The 17,264-nt window shown below is 38.0% G+C and overlaps 1 protein-coding gene across 2 annotated transcripts in view; it reads right to left on the bottom strand.

The window, feature by feature from the left end:
• dnajc21 (DnaJ heat shock protein family (Hsp40) member C21) overlaps positions 1–10,035 on the bottom strand; it is an 11,516-nt gene extending 1,481 nt beyond the window's left edge. For both annotated transcript variants that reach the window (XM_007558917.2, XM_007558918.2), the window contains exons 1-10: positions 9,615–10,035; positions 8,374–8,467; positions 8,160–8,283; positions 5,062–5,193; positions 3,622–3,926; positions 3,368–3,534; positions 2,341–2,434; positions 1,649–1,816; positions 1,470–1,518; positions 1,226–1,362 (exon numbers count right to left, since the gene is read on the bottom strand). In XM_007558917.2, the coding sequence (XP_007558979.1) occupies positions 1,226–1,362; positions 1,470–1,518; positions 1,649–1,816; positions 2,341–2,434; positions 3,368–3,534; positions 3,622–3,926; positions 5,062–5,193; positions 8,160–8,283; positions 8,374–8,467; positions 9,615–9,717 (1,373 nt within the window). In that variant the 5' untranslated portion in view covers positions 9,718–10,035. The remainder of the gene's footprint in view (positions 1–1,225; positions 1,363–1,469; positions 1,519–1,648; positions 1,817–2,340; positions 2,435–3,367; positions 3,535–3,621; positions 3,927–5,061; positions 5,194–8,159; positions 8,284–8,373; positions 8,468–9,614) is intronic.
• Positions 10,036–17,264: the final 7,229 nt, after the last annotated feature.

Here is a 17,264-nt window from a genome sequence, read left to right as displayed (position 1 = left end):
TATATAAATAAAAAGCCAACTGAAACTGCTTCTTGCATATTTACGCGGGTATTTTGTTGGTCTGCGCATGTCGCTCATCAGAATAAAGTCAGAGGAGTCTGGCTGGGCTGCTGCAAGATGTTGATGTAGATCTGCTCAGATTAATAAAACCTAAATCTGTTCAGGCTCCTTCAGTTTTAAGGCTTTGCCTCTCAGGATCATGAATGCAATCTTTGATATTGAATGATAATTAAAGCCAAAACAAAACAGTTGCTTGTGAATAATTAAAAACACATTGCTGCAACAGCTCATAGAATCATGTTCAGCACCAGTATTTTTGAGGTTTTGTAGCCGGAGAAACCCAACATTTTGAACTTTTGCTGAAATCTCAGACTTATGCTGTTTAAAATGCCTTTTCCATATTTTTGTGTTGATATAAAATTACTGTTTTGCTGTATGATCTCAATGTTGTTTAAGAAAACAACTTTAGGGACCTAACCTGACATTTTAATGCTTTTAAATACAAGTCCAAGTATTTCTTTTAAGACAATAATCTATATTCAGCTTAAGAACTCTGTAAGCTTTTCAAATGAGACATAACAAATTGAGTCATAAACTTTAGGTTTTTAAAATGAAGCCAGTATTATGTCTGTGCCACAACATCCATTTTTTTCCCTAATGAGCAAAATTCAACTCAGTTCCAACCGTACAGCCTTTTCCATGTTGCCGCTATATTTGTACTCCTTAGGCCAATCTAAATTTTCCGAGAACCTTTCGAAGAGTAAATTATTTTTATATATGAAACTACATGTAAAAGAGTCTCAATATTATTGCATAATTTTCATTAAATGTATGTTCAGTGTTATTTGGCTTTTATTTGTTTATTCTTCTTCTTGGCTTAAAAACAGGAAATCGGAGAAGCTGATTTACTTCTCTCAAATCTTTAACAAATGACAGGACATTCCCATTATCTTTGTTTTTTGTTTGGATTACAGTTCTTCTGTCTGAGCTGTGCAGAGCAAAAAGATGACATCACAAACCGAATAACATCTTAATGGAATATAATTGGACTCTGTTGCTTGATGTGCACCACGCAGAAAGAGAAATGTAGCCCAAAACTGCTCTTACTTGACCCTTAATAATGGAGAGCTGCTCATCAGTGAAGGCAGTTATTCTAGGAATTTCAGGTAACAGCTGGATCAGAAAACGGACAGGGATTAAAGAAAAAAAAAAAAAGTGAACTGACCTTTTGACTTCTGCAGAGGGAAGGTCCTCCTGCTTTTCAGGTTGTCCAGGGTTTTCTGAGCTTTCAGGGACTTCTTCCTCACAGGTGGTCTGTGAAGGTATCGTCTCCTCCTCCTCTTTAACCTCAGCGGTAGTTTGCTGTGCACAAAGAGAGCATCAGTGGGATGCCGTAAGACTCATGAGCAACTTTTGGTAACCTCGACACCTCCACACTTTCACTCAGAAATAGGCAGAACGTTTCCCACCTGTACTACTTTCTGCTGTTTCTTTTTCCTCTTTTGCTTTTTTGACAACCTGAGGATGTGAAGAGAAAGACTTCAGAGAAATAAATAAAAGCTACATATTTACACCATACACAAACAACCGTGACCACCTGCTGATTTTTTTTTTTTTTTTTTGCCGACTTGTTTATGAATAGATTTACTTTTGCCTTGGCTGTTCCTCCTCTTCCTCCTCCTCATCCTGCAGGTCATTTTCTTTCTCCCCATCCTCCTCTCCGTTCAAGCAGAATGAATTGTCTTCTTCCTCCAACTGTTGCCGTAGCAACACCACCATCTCTCGGTGCTTTTTGGACTTTTCATGGTTTTTCATGCTGCAGAGCAGAAAAAAAAAAGAAAAGAAAAAAGAGCGAAATCAATATTTGGAAATGTGACTAAGAAAGGAACACGAATTCAAATCGTAGATAAACAAAAACCTTACAGTTTAGTAAATGTGTTTACTGATTTCCATATTTCATTTCTTTTTAATGGTACCAGTAGGACCAAGAAGCAGAGATAGGGCTGCAATTGCTTTTTTTCAACTACATGCAACATGAACAGCTTCGCACCAACAGCAAGAAGCACAAAGACAGAGAGCTATTTATTTACAGCGCCTTGCACAAGTCCACACACAACATATGCCGTTTCACATTTTACAGAATCAAGTGTGACAGATAATCAAGTAGATCAAGATTGCTAAATGGAAGTTAAGCTTTTTGAAGTTGTACAAAAATATTTCATAAATCTCCAAATTACTGCGTATTTATTAACCCTTGAAATGTGGATCCGTGTGATGACTAAAGGCCACGGAAATGAAAACCTGGACAGGGGAGGGTGGTACGTTTGCATGGAAACTCACGCTTTATCTGATTTGAAAGACTTGTCACAAGCTGGGCAGTAGAGATCATCGTAACAGTCGATGGTCGGGTCGTCGTCGTTCGGCTGCTCAGCATCTGTTAGGCACAAAACAGCAAAACACCATGCATGAGCCCTTTATTGCATCTTGACCCGTTTTTACATGACTTTCACATAAATGTCATAAATGCAAACAACAAATTTTTAAATGGATTTTAAATGGTCTTAATAAGAACGTAAGACAGATCAAGACAGATTTTACTGGATGCATGAGGTTTACAAGCAACACATCGTTTCCTCCAGATTAAATTCCTCCTGCTGATAAAGATATATTGTATAAATATCTGCCTGAAAAGCCCCATTGGGATATTACCTATTAGGATTCATTCAAGCCTTTTCATATTCCTTTGCAGAAGAAGCAGCCATAAATTGGCCGTTTCATCATTTTTAGTTTTTATTTGAACCATAAAGTACGTTATTATGTTCTCTAGGTAGCAAAGTTTTCAACAATTTCAAAATTGTGTTTAGGAGCGAACATAAAGTACTTTTATAGCCGTCATCATAATGTAATCACAGTCGGGGGCGGGGGGAGGGGGGGTTGTTAGGTCTGTTAATTTATTAGTAGCTGCACTTTCATCCAACTCACTTCCCTTTTTTCCATGTAAACCAACCACTTTGCACACAACCATTTGTGATGTGCCACCAAGTGCTAACATCACTCATATCATTTATTTTGTATGTTGTTTTCATGTTCATTTAACCGTCTTTCCGTTGATTATAGATCTGATTCCCGTTTCTGATCAGCCAGTTGATCTATGAAAGATGATAATCTACTGACTTTCCATTAATAATCAAGTTATTTTAAAAGAACTGCTCAGAGACTAATATGTAATGATTCTATCTGTGTCTAGAAAATAAAGATACTCTCAACTACTCTTATATATTAACCTTGTTTTATAATAGGATATATTTTTGTCAATTCTACAGTTTACATATTTGAAAGGCAAAACACAAGTCTGTAGTTTCTTTACCTCCGTCTCTTTCACTGTTTTTCTGAAATGTGTCCACATCCACCTCCTCTTCCTCACTCTCGGATGTGTCTCCAAACTCCTCTCCGTACTGAGCTTCAATCTGCTGCAGCTCCTTCTCCAGCTCAGACATTGCGGCCCAGCTCTGCTCCTTGTACTCCTCTGCCATCCTAGGATGGAAACACAGAAAAACACTGGAGCAGGGACAGACATAGGAGAGCAGCTGCATTCGTCCCAACACTTTCATCTCAGCCTACTTGGCTTGTTTGAGCTTCTGCTGTCGCCTCAGCTCCGCTGTCTTCTTGATCTTCTCAGCGTTCTGCTCCTCCACCAGCTTCCTGTGGGCCTGGACGCGCCGGTCCCTCTTACGGACGAAGGCCACCAGTTGCCGCACCAGCTCATTGCGCTCCTTTCGAGCCTTTTCCCTGGTCTTCTTGTTCTCCTTCTCCATGGCCCTTTTTTCCCAGCGGTTGGACGCCTGCCTCGTGTCGTACTCCTCCTTCCAAGCAAAGTTCTTGCGAGTGCAGAAGCTCTGCCAGTAGGCGTAAAACACATGGACTACCTGTAATATGGAAAAGCAGGCTGGTTAGGAAAACAAACTGGCTGCCATCGTTTCAAATTTGAATGTCAGGTGACATCGATCCAAACTACTTCTCAGTATCTTTCTCATAGTTTCAGAGCGCAACTGGTTCATAACACGTTTCAGGTGTTTCCCTGGTCAAAAACATGAACCTTTTTACGTCTGTGTAAACACCCAGACTCCATGACAGCTAACGTGTTGTCAAAGTATTCACACCACTTAGCTTTTTTCACATCTTACTGAATGAGAACCATTTTCAAAAGCTAAACTCAGTTTAACAAAATATGCCTGAAATAGCTCATTATGACAAAGTGAAAACATCTTTTCATGCATTTTTTGTCAATTTACATCAAGTAAGCATAGTAGCTAAAAAAATATTGACGCTATGACACTTAAAATAGACCTGAGGCGAGTCCGATTTCCACCAATCACCCTGGTGACGGTCAAGTTGGAATGATTGGTACAGCATATCAAAGCAGAAGCCAATCAAAAGAGAAAACTGAACTGATCAAACTGGCATAAATCAACACAAAAAGAGAAAATATCCTAAGATAGCTAATAAAAACACACGCAGGAAGACATGAAGCCATGGGCGTGTGAATACTAAAAACAATGACTTAACAAGCCTTTGTTAATTTTTAAAAAAGCTTCTTTGCATTGTCATTTTTGTCTGAAATGCACAATGATTCAACATCACCTCTACATGAGCCGTTTAAAAAGAAATAGAATGGCCAGGTGAAAGTCTGATTGAGCTTTAACAGGCCAGTGATGCTTTAAAAGCCTCCAAAATTTCATCAGCATTTCTCCACTGCACTTTTAAGGGGTCATTACGTTTTTGCCTCACTGTGAGATTCTCAGTCATTTCAAGACATTTTATTGAAACCACTGCAATGCTGATAACAGTCATTAGCCTAGACATAATAATCATGACGTTCATGTACTTCCTGCTCTAATTACATCACGGTGAATCTGCACAGTAAAAGGCCAGACAATGCGAGTTTGAAAAGTTGTGAAATTGTGGTAAACGCTGAATGACGCAGCCTAAATCTGTCGCGAGTCCTTAAGGGCTGAACCTCGAGGAGGACCTGGGGGACGGACGTTTCAGTATGGAGCTTACTGTATCATAATCGCCCTGAGAATCTCCAAAGGGAGGAAACCCTTCTTCCTCTTCCTCGTCGTCCATCCTGCTGTGCTCCATCTCCTCCTTAACAATGGACTCAAAAAGATTCCTGTAAACCGTGTAAAAGCCCTGGGGAGAAAAAAAACACACCAAAGGAACAGTGAATTAGAAAATCAGGGTTCTGAGAGGCACCAGGAATTTCCTTTCCCACAGTTTAATGGCACTGCCAGCCTAAACATGGGATGATGCTGATGAAGGTGGGCGAACACACATGGGGAAGAACATATGTCGCTTCTGTCACGGGAACGTCTGCGGCAGATGCAAATCCACTTTTCCAGTTGATAAAACGGCAACACGGTCACAGCAGGTCAGCGTCGGTAGAAGTGGAGTATTAAGAAGCCAACATTACACAAAAACTCAAAAAGTTTATCAAAATTCTATGTTTGTCTTTTTTTTTTTTTTTTTAGGTGGCATTTAAAAAAATTTTCCAAAAATAAAACATTAACGTATCCAACATAATGTAGTCAGACACACAACAGTGAACCTTTATCCTTGAAATCTTAACTACCCTGATCACTCAATCATCCCCGGGGCTGTTAGCTGCCTGCGTTTCCACTGCAGGAACTCTGTATGGAAATGACAGAGTCTTTCCTCCTACAGTTTGCAGGACCTGATGCAGAGCATGTGAGGAGAAAGAACAATTTATTTTTGTATGTAACAAGTTATGATTTTCAGTAAGAAATCAATATTTGTTCATTTACTCTGAACTTGATGCAAAGGTGAAACTACCAGTTTTTAAAGGTACTTTCAAAGATGCAAATTTTCACCCAAGAAGAGGCATGAAGACACCCCATGGCTGGAATAATAACCTAATCTCCTAGAGCAGTAACTTTTTATAACCGTGCTCACAGTTTGAAACAAAATAAAATTCTCCTTGAGCTCGGAAACGATGTGTACCAAAAACGATAATTTACTAAATTCATTTTAAGGCCCCCCCGAGTCCCAAACATACGCTTAGTTTCTTTAAATTTTTAAATCTCCTCACAACACACGTTCAACTACGCAAGACCCGGAAAACATTTAATTCAGTATGGTTAGTGAACATTGATTGTGAACCCACATTTTCCTGATTCAGTTTCAATCTTCACAACTCTGTGAGCTCTTGGGTCTCGGCTTTATACTGCTCTGGTTTGGGCAACAAGAACAATAAGAGACATTTGGTTTGTCTATGTTATTTTTCCACATAGACAAACATTTATTATTCTAAGGCAGTAGTCGTGTTTTAAATATTTAACCTACAAAAAATCTGACTGATCTTTTAGATCTGGGAACATTAATGTTTGTCCTTATCACTTGTGTAGAAAACGTGCGAGTTGCAAGTGAGATAATCATCACTTTCATGGTGCTGATCACAAGGAGATCATGTATTTTTCTTCATTTTACGCATTTAAACACTAAAGGGACATGCTGACAAACGAGAGGTGTTATATTGCACAAAATTTACCACTAATTTATTGAGATATGAACCAGGACCACCGGAATATCAGAAGTGCAACAAAATACTTAAATCCTTTCGCTATAATTTTATTGTATTGAAGCCATAATGGAAACTCTACCAAGGACTGTTTAGAGATATCCAACTTTAAGAGTTCAAAGTTCAGGAGTTATATTTCAACTGAAAATTTAAAAAAATTTTTAAATAAATCCAACTTCAAGTACAAACAAATAATGCACTCGCCACCAATCAGAAAAGCAGTGCATGTTCACTCCAACACAGGATAATCTCAAAAGCACTATTTCACCACTATAGGCATTATGTGGGGTAAATATCTGTATGTCAAGTTTTTACTGTGGTAGATGCAATGGGAACAGAGATGGAGCCCCAGAAAAGTACCTGCAAAAGGTCCCTGAAATGGAGATGTGCATAAATCTGGGTCTTTACAGTAGAAGCAAATTAAAATTAGTCTTCATATAAAAGTGAACCTCAGCTTAATCCGAAACACTTCTGTAAATTACAAACCATTTTCAAAAGTCAGACTATAAACAAAAACGTTTGCACCTTTTCCTCCAGGTTTCTTTACGAAAGCAACTGGTGAAAATGTTAGCTGGATTTTTCATTATGCGTCTCTGTTTTTACCACTGATGGACAGCAAACCCTGCATTTGGCCTGACAACTGAGATTATTAGTGTACAAACAAACAAGCAGATGGGATTAATGGAAGAAGGTGCTCTCTGCTGGCCAATATATAGAATGCATTGGCAAGTTTATAGAAGGAAACCAGTGAGCATGTGCAATCTCTTAAACTTTGTGTGCGTAAAAGTTCAAGTACTTTACTTTCCATAAAGTAAAAGGAAAGGTTGTAGTCTTGCTGTCCTATCTAAAACCCACACACAAACTTTGAATTCTGTAAAGTTTTTGCCAACTTTAAAAAGAGAGGATTAAAAAAAAAAAGTTACTTTGACAACTAAAATAGAAGGGCAAAAACAAGTGTAGGTGTCTCAAGGCTGAGATCTTGTTTGAAAATATATATGATATATATGATAAAATGTTTAAAGAATCTCTGGCTCTCCATTTACCAGAATTTGTCGACTAATTATAGTTTAATGTTTTGTGAACAAAAAAAAAGCAATTGAACGAGTGAAAAATGTCTGCTCTGACTGATATTAATGCAGTCAATAAGATTGGCTAATAATCAGATAATTGTCTCTATTCAAATTTTTGTGCATCTCATTCGTCAAGGATAAATTGATTTTTGTGTTGTGTAATTTTTGGTTTGCCTGCCACCTCTGTTAGTTCAGCCGCTTGCGACAACAGGTTGTTGTCACTGTACTGGATTAAGTCATACAAAAAGCAGTGGAGTTAACTTGGCAAAGAATAATGGAGGACATTTAAACAGCGTTAGCAAAAAGTTCTTATTTAACTGCATTCACATAATCATGCATTATTCTTCAGAGAAGAATAAGGAAATTGTTCAATATTCTTTACAAAGAATGATGAAGAACATTTAAACAGCACAAGCAAAAGGTTCCTATCTAACATCTAACATCATACACATAATCATTGCCCCTGCAGCCACAGATGCAAAAGTCCAAACCTTCTCATCATCTCCGTATCCTGAGTAGCATGTGACTGTGAAGTACTGCAGGAGGTCAATGCTGTCGTCTTCATAATCGCCGCTTAGGCCTCCTTTCAGCAGAGCTTCTCTGTGATTGTCATACCTGGTCCACAGGAGGAGAAAAGGTCGTCAGTAAGGGTCAAAGAGCTGCTGCGGCTAACACTCGCACAACCAGGAGGAGGGCTGAATTCACCAGGCTCTCTCCTGCGGATCGCTGAGGACATCGTAAGCTGCTTGAATGAGCTTGAACTGCTCTGCGGCCTCCTCGGCGTTCTCCAAGTTTTTATCTGCAAATTTCAGAGGAAACGCACACAAAGTGATATTTAGGTGAAGTATTTCACCACATGCTGCTTTCCATATGTGAAAAACCATTTGCTCTCCGAACTCAGTATCTCCTTTTGCAACTTTTGGCAGAGAAAACTTACAACGTTTACTACTTAGGCCCACTTTGTGTAGATATTTCTTTTAGCTCCGCCATACTGGAGGGTTTTCAAGCTTGACAGGCCAGCTAAAGGTCATGCCACATTTCAATCCAATTATTATTATTATTTTTTTTTTTTGCTTCCTTCTGAATGAGTTATAGATGCACTGAAAGTTATTTTTACAGGTCGACCGATCCAAGGAAGTTTGCTGCTCTTCCAGTTTCTTCATTTACAGATGTCTCTTAATTAGGCTCACAGAAGGTCAAAAGCCGTATAAATTATTTTGTAAGCTTTTCCGACACTCTCTGTGAGCTGTCTTATCTCATTAGATTCTATATCAGGTGGCAAAGTCCTTCAAAATGACTGCAGATAGAGTTGAGCATGAATGAATCACACTTTATATGCATATGAATCAGAAAGAAATATTACAATGATCAGTGGGGTTTAATATTTTTTCTTGCTCTTTACTATACAGCTTAAAATAAGGCTTTTTGGTCTTGACACATTTCGGTGTTAAATAAATCATATAATCTTTCTCTCTGCATTGTGGCATTTAGTCAATAGAAATATTGACCTGAAACAAGAGTTGTTTTAACTTCATATGGTGGGAGGGGTTGGGATCTTTTTTATTCATATTCAGTGTGTTTGAACTGTATGCAGTGAGTGCTATTTGATTTGAAAATGCAGCGATATACAACTGAAACTACACATTTCCCTTAATTCATAAAAACTATGTCTATTGGTGTCCTTTGGCGATTGAACAACTAATAAGTCGCATTGTGCTGGTCAGAGCAGATTACCTACATGTTTTAGATGTGTTTCTAGTCCATCACAGGACTTTCAAATTGCTGAATTGCGTCCTCAGCACATCGTTAAGTTCTACAAGAGCTGATAATGAACCATTTATTGATTTACAGATGTTAAAAAAAGGAAGCACTTATACAAGACAGAGCTGGAGTGGGCCACATCAGACGTATACAAACATCTGGATGATGACATGCATGCAGCTCACCTGGGTGCCATTTTAAGGCTAATTTCCGATAAGCTTTCTTCAGATCATCGTCTCCTGCGTCTCTTTTTACTCCCAACACTTCATAGTGACACCTCATCTTCATGGAAACCGCCACACTTAGGGATAAGATACACTGCAAATACTCACGTTTCCCTACACGCGGCTAATATTAGCATTTGGTTAACTGTTTCTCTTTTAAAACATCGTTAGTTTATCTTATCCAAGAACGTCAGTTGTCTTATATATATATATAAGGATATTACATATTAAAATATGAAAACAGGTCCTTTTCGCCAACATGCAGCCTTTAAATAGGCTTAAATTGTGAATAATATTGCGGCGCTGGTTAACAGCCGGTATGGGTAGAATGTTCTTCTTCGTCCTCGTCCTCTTCTTCTTTGCTGGGTAAGGCAGAATAGACGCATCAAGGGTGTGTTGCTGCCACCTACTGTTCGTCATTGTCCAAGTCAACAATATTATCCCACTCATTTCATACAACGCGTCTCATTGACGTGTTTCTTATCATTTATGAAACTGAGATCATTTTTTCTGTTAGAAGAGATGAGAACAACATTAAAACAAATAGCAAATTTTAAAAGCTTAGCCAGACATAAATAAATACAAATAATTTAAAAAATACATAAATACATTAAGACCAAATAGCTGAACTTCTAAACACCTTGAATTACTTTATTCTTTTTGTAAGACGTCAGATATTCTTGCAGTGCTCATTACAGAAAACTCCTTGCAAAGTTTTTCTTCTGACTCTCACTAATTTTCTGTCAGTTCCAATACTATTTGTGCCTGTCAGCTAAGCACAAAATTACTCATAAACCTGGCAAAAATTATTTTTATTCAATCAAGAAGCTTTTCTCAGATCAGTGAAAAGACAGATATATACCAAAACCTAATAAAACAGCTCATAAATTATATCTGCAGCTCAACTAGATTCCCAATAATATTATTTCTCTCTGTAACGGCCCAGTTTTATAACCATTTGTAATTAGCAATTACTTTTTGATGTATTGCTGAATTTACATTAGGGCATACTGTGCTGCTTTTGAAATATTTTAGCTTTTAGATATGGCAATAATCAGGCTTGCCTGTGATAAACGAAACTGAACCAAAATGGTTAATCACAATTAGGTCATCATAATAATGGATCAGTTCTATTTTCGCATAGTACCAGGTTGGCTTGGATGACTTTTTCTTTTTAAAGAGAAAAACTTTTCTCCCAGCAACTGTTTGAAAGAAGTCATACTGTTGAGCATTTTCTAATTCCTAGGACAAACATATAATGTCCTAACTGAAGTTGTAGAGTCTTGGGTTTATTTTTTTACCCTTCTTTGATTATTGCATGGTCTAATTTCAGAAGTCACAAATGTATTTTTCCTTGTTAATATTTTGTTCCACTGTTTGAAAATGAACTTCAATGTTTCTGAAAAGGCACAATAATCTACTTTCCAGAATGACAGCTGCAATTACTTTTCTGAGGCTTTGCTATTGAATGCTTTCCTTGGCATTATGTGCAACTGTATGCTTTAGGTCAGAACTGACCAGGATTCTTTTTCCTATTAGTTAATGAATAGTGCAAGGAGTGTTGTATGCCTGTTCAACACCGTTGTTGTTTGTTCTCGTTTTCTTTAAAAAGAAAATAATATAAGTAGCACAAGCAAACAAAAAAAATGGACAATGTACAAAAGAAGTCACTTTTCTGCAGACTTTTACTAAAAACCCAACGTTATTCACTCACAAATTTCCCATTAGTGTTTCATACCGCATAACACCTTCAATTCAGGTTTTACTTGTTCGTGTTAATCATGTACCAGCCGATAATATTTGACTTGCACCTGAGAAGTCATGGAAGTAATAGTTACTTCGTGGCAATGATTGGTAGCTGCTATATTTAGTAGATTTAGTGAGTTTAGTCAGTTTCAGTAAAATGTAACTTTATTAACCCTACAACATTGTGTGCTGCAAATTCAAACAGGATTTCTGAGCCCACAGTCTGTGATTTGCTTTCCAACATAAAGCATCACAATGCTAAATTAACACTTATTTTTTTCAATTACAACATCTTCGCTGTATAACGTTTTTAGGAAATTGATCGAAATGGTTTCAAAAAGGCAGGCTACGCCTCTTTTATTTAATTGGATGGGCAGGGAGTCACTGGGGGATTCTTATTGGTTGATTATTAAAGCGCTCACCTTAGCTCGGGCAGTGATTGGCTGAACTGTCAGAAGGAAGTCAAGTGTCACAACATTTAGGCTTTTAAGCTTTGAGTTCAGAAAAACGATCGGAATCAATCGAAAACACATAAGATCATCATATATATTTTCATATTTCTACATTGTGTCTCGGATGAACCACCCTGGCGCGGATTAGGTTATCCGGCCGTCAATCCACCCCCGATCCGTGCCGAGGATTAGATATCGCCGCGGACTTTACCACCACCGCACGGCAGAGAGAGGAAAGTGGGACTTTATTGTTAAAAGCTAGCCAGCTAGCTTTTCAAAGCGGCTTGTTTGTGTGGGTATACCGCGGACCGCAGGCTATATGGCAACGAATTACGAGCCTATATATGGACTTTCAGAGGACGAGGTAAGCTTGAATTGTAATTAAGGTGTTATTGAAATGCAGAATGGAGTCTTTGGGTATTATGAGGGGCTGGGAACAGAGATGGCTAACGATTAGCCGTGAGTGGAGCTACCAAGCCCTTACCCACGGCAACATTCCGCTGTTGTGTTCAGGTTGCTGTCAATTCCTGCCACGGGTCTCTCTGTCGTTTTGTCCACTTGCATTTATTTCATAATAAGGTATAAACTAAAGGCCAGCAAACCACGTTGTGCTAAAGTTTTGAAATCAAAGTCTCCACTTTGTATCCTGCATTACACCATATGTAGCCGTTTCTGGGAAATCAATTTATCTTTCTTTTTTTTTTAAATCTTTAGCTTGAAGGGTTAAACCTACAAGTGAGCCCTAAACACACCCTGCTAGGTAGTAATCACAGTTGTTTGACGGTGAACAGACCGCTGAGAGAGTGAAATAGAGGCATGCACGGTCATATGAGGTCACTCTGACTGTGGACACCTTGTTGGCTTTAACCTAAAACCTACAAAAACACACAGTGGTAATTATAGATGAAGTGCACATGTGATTATACATAACTACATCACAGTCACGAGTCTAGCAGAAGAGCATCCCTACTTCATGTACCTCTTTGACATTTTCAGTACAGTCACAAGAAGCATGGTGTATGGAGATTTTTTTATTTTATTTACTTTTGGCATTATTCTCAAATGTGACTCAGAATAACTGATGAGTAATCAAAGTTGTCATGTTTTTTAATTGTTGGTACATTTGGATGATACTTTGGGAGCACATTGCGACTGCTTGTGTCAAATACAGACATAGGTGATATTGATTTAAAATTTTATCACAGTATTTTATGGCAGTCGTTGCTATGGTGACTGAAGTAGCAGTAAAAAAGTATTTTAAAATTGATTGCTGTCATAGTTTCTGGGTGTTTATCAGTGACTATGTTGAGAGCACTGGTCTAAATGAATGTATTACTCAACAGTGCACTCATCCCATTGTCTCATGATTTGATTAGACCTGTTCAGTGATAGGATGGATAAAGGTTATTTATTTTCTTTTTTTTTTTCTAGGTCATTTCAGGTGACAGTGACTGATCAATGTTCTTGATCAGAGCGATATTTGGTTGCCTGTTATGTTACGTGTAACTGCCATGCTGACTAGTTCTGCATGGCCCGTTGGAAGGACTTTTCACTTTCCTCGATTCACATACTGGGGCTGTATTTTTAGCAGCTGAGATGCTAAACGCTGCAAAGAGGTGTGGAGACTTTGTGATGGACAGAAAAGAAAACGGTGAAAGAGTTGGTTAATCGTAGTTGATATTATTCCTGCAACATTCAGCTGTATTATTGTGATTCCTAGAAACTGTGCAGGCGTACTCTTGACCTAAATTAATTGCCTCATCATTCCTGGTCTGACGTCTAATCCTATAAGGCAGGGTTGCCCAAGTTCAATCCTCGAGAGCTGGCTGCGTCTCTGCTCCAGCACACCTTAATCTAATGAACAGACCATTACCATGCCGCTGTAGAGCTGAATGACTGTGGTTAGCGAATTCTGCTATTTGATTCAGGGATTTTAGAGCAAGGATGCAACTAAAAGCTGCAGGATGGTAGCTGTCGATTACTGGTCCTGGGCACCCTTGATACAATGGATTCTTCTGAGATGATTGTATTTCAAAATGGATATTAGTGGTACAAATGGTGAGATGTAGTGCATAGCAACAGATGGGGTTGAACATCAGAGGATAGTTGTAGATACTCAAACTCTTGCAATTTCTCTGGCATTTGGTTATCAGGACGTTAAACCATAGATACATTATAACAATTATTTTTTCTTTTTGCAGGATTTGAAAACTGAAACTAACTAGTCTCATGATATTCCATGTTGATACCACAAACTCCCAAATGTCTAATTTCAAATATCATCATTGCAATATTAGTTTTTTTTTAATTATATGACAGGAGGGTAAGAATTCAATATTTGTTTACTGTTATATTCCTAGTAATTATAAATTCACATTTTGCATAATATTCAGCATATTAGTTGGACTCTCGGCATTGCAGATGTTTTGAACCGGACAGGTGATGGTGACCAAAATTACAAACGGTACAGAAAGATGGAAGCATCATATTGACAGATTTATGGAAGAGTAGTGTGGAAAACCTGGTTCCACTGAAACTGATATTGTTATGGCAACATTCAAAAATAACACTGCAGTTGCATGATTTCCCTATATTGTTGAGCAGAAGGTCATTTAGATCTGCAACTTCACACAAATACCACCTCTCTGCATATTAAGTTTTCCAAATACCGCAACACTATCAAGGAAATTTTAAAACAGTATGACGGCAGAAGATTTTTTTTCTGTGTTTTACCACAAAAAAATAAATCAGAATAAATCTATGTTATTTTGTTCCATGTTTGGACTAAATGTATCAAGATTACATGTTGGGGGGAAATAAACAGGAAGGCGCTCTCATGTCAAAATTTTAAACAAGAATAGACAGAAACGTCTTATCGATTCCAGTCTCAAAATTCAAAATGGCTGCCACAAATTTAAAACACTTCTTTTAGCTGTTTAGCCTTTGGTACCTGTTTGAAGGAAAATTCAAAGTGCTTGATGTACTCAGCTTTGTGGGTGTTTGGTACACTTTATATCGCCTCAATCAAACATCACTAAGTTAATCCAAGTGGTGGGGTGCATCTTAAATAAAATCATTGTCTGAGTTAAGCCAAATGGCTCAAGTGTGCCGCAGGTTTTGGGTATGGCGGTGCACAAATTTAATGCTGATTGTTAAAAACACAAGCAAGAAAAACTGCACACACTGATTCAAATCTGTTAAGGAATGCTCCAGTCTCATTACCTAAATACTCATCATATTAGATTTGTTTTTTTCTTAAACTGAGTTGATGAAGAACACTTGTATCTTTGGCAGTGGTGCATTGCATAATTCAGTGCATTAATTGTAGCACAAAAATAAACACTTTAAATTTCAAAACAACAGGTCCATTGAAAAACACCTGAAACAGTCTGGACTCCCACTAGCTGCTCTTCATTACAACTAGTGAAACCACCACTGTTGGTTTAATTACAAAAAAAAAAGACAAAAAACCTCTCGGAAAGAGATGAATGCAAATACTCATAGAATGAGCAGCATTTTTTTTTTCTTCTGTTGTTGAACTTTATTCTTTCTCTGTTAAGTTTGACCTGGAGACTAGTCGGTGCATCTGGCAGATTGAAATCTGTCATGGGTTTACAAAGTTATGAGATAATTTCCTCTGAAAATCAAATAAAGGTCCTCTGTCGTCTTCTTGTTTTGCAGCATGAAACGCGAGTGCTACGGGTCAAAGTTATTGCAGGAATTGATCTGGCGAAGAAAGACATCATCGGTGCCAGGTAACTGTTTTCGATGTGAAACATTTCACTCGAGTGCAAAGATTATGGAGAACTGTCCATTGCACCAAGTTCAAGTAGTCTGATTCTCTGTCTGCTTAAAATTCAGCCTTTTAAACTGTTTAGATGAAAGAAATATTAGCATCATTACTGTAATAACGTGTGGGATGTATCATAATAAAAGTCGGCTATTAAACCAGTCTCAAGGCTTTAGCTATTGTGTTCAGCATCCTGCTCTTTGACTTCTAGGGTCTTCCTATTGTTTGTCCTTTCAACCCTGGACAGCACTTTGTAGCAATAAAAAAAAAAAAGTAGTTTGCAACAAAGACCTTGAACTTTCAAGTGTTAATCAATTATTACCTACTTCTCCCATCCTATGCATAATCCACCGTAATTGCACGTTTTCTGGATAGAAGACTTTGACTAATAATTAAACGTGCCATGTACCTTCTTGCATGTGAGAACGTGCAGATGTTAACTTTTCTTTGAGAATGTTTTGTTCATCACTGTCCTCCGTCTGTGAACTGTGAATGTAACATTACACAATACACCTTCTGCAGATTTGTGCTCTGTACTTTGGAAGTGCTTATAACACTTGTACTTTTTCATGTTTTGTTATAGAACAACCACAAAAAACAATGTATTTCCATTTTTTATTTTATTTATTTATTTATTTTTTAAACACAAAGGAGTAGGTCGCAAAGGGTGGCTTGGGTTTAATTTCAGCCCAATTTACACTTAAAGAAATGGAGTCCACCTGTGCATTTATAAATACAGCTGCTCACTGAAGGCCTCGTAGGTTTCTTGGAGAATATTAGTGTACAAAAATAACTCCACGAAGACCCAGGAGCAGACCAAGTTTGAAGGATAACGTTGTGGAGAAGCTTAAAACTGGTTTCTGTTTCAAACTGGTCCAGACATCCAGCTAAAGTATCCAATCAAGGAAAGCAATAATCAGTAGCTTCTTTCGCGAAACATTTCAGTAATCAACCTGCGCAGACAATCCACCTCTGGCCGTTTATGATTCACGAGTCGAGATGAAGATGTCCCTCACAGCTGCAAGTTCTCAGAAATTAAACCGGCACTTTTGGGCAACAGGAGGTACAATGGGAGTTTCATAATCAGTACCACACATAAAATGAGTATTCCCATACTGTTCTTTTCAAAACAGGAGATGCAGATGAGTTCAGTGCAGCGATCCTGCTGTTGGACAAGCAAATGCTTTAGTAATGTGTATTTTCCAGGCACACTAAGCCATTTTATGACACAATCAAGTCACTATTCTTCATTTGTAATAAAAAAAAAAATACTTTGCAATTTGATGCCTTGAAATTGGGTCATCAGATCATTGCAACTATGTGGAGTTTGCATTTCCAGCCATGCAGGAAATGCAGCAAACCTCTAGAAGAATGTGATGTGGTCAAATCCAACCATGATTGTACCTTTTGTCCTACATACAACACGCTAAGTTTGACAGTAAACAACTCACCTCACTTTGAAAGACATTGCAAACACCGTCGGTAGCAACATCATGCCACTGGTCACAGTTGAGTATTTAGGAAGACGGACTAAGGTCAGAATGGGTAATGCTGTATGAAAACCTGTTGGATGATGTAAGATAACGAGGTGGAGCTTCACTTTCAGCAGGAGAACATCCTAAA

The sequence above is a fragment of the Poecilia formosa genome, unplaced genomic scaffold, assembly GCF_000485575.1.
Source record: "Poecilia formosa unplaced genomic scaffold, Poecilia_formosa-5.1.2 Scaffold100, whole genome shotgun sequence".
Classification (NCBI taxonomy): Eukaryota; Metazoa; Chordata; class Actinopteri; order Cyprinodontiformes; family Poeciliidae; genus Poecilia; species Poecilia formosa.
This window is presented reverse-complemented; position numbering and strand designations above follow the sequence as displayed.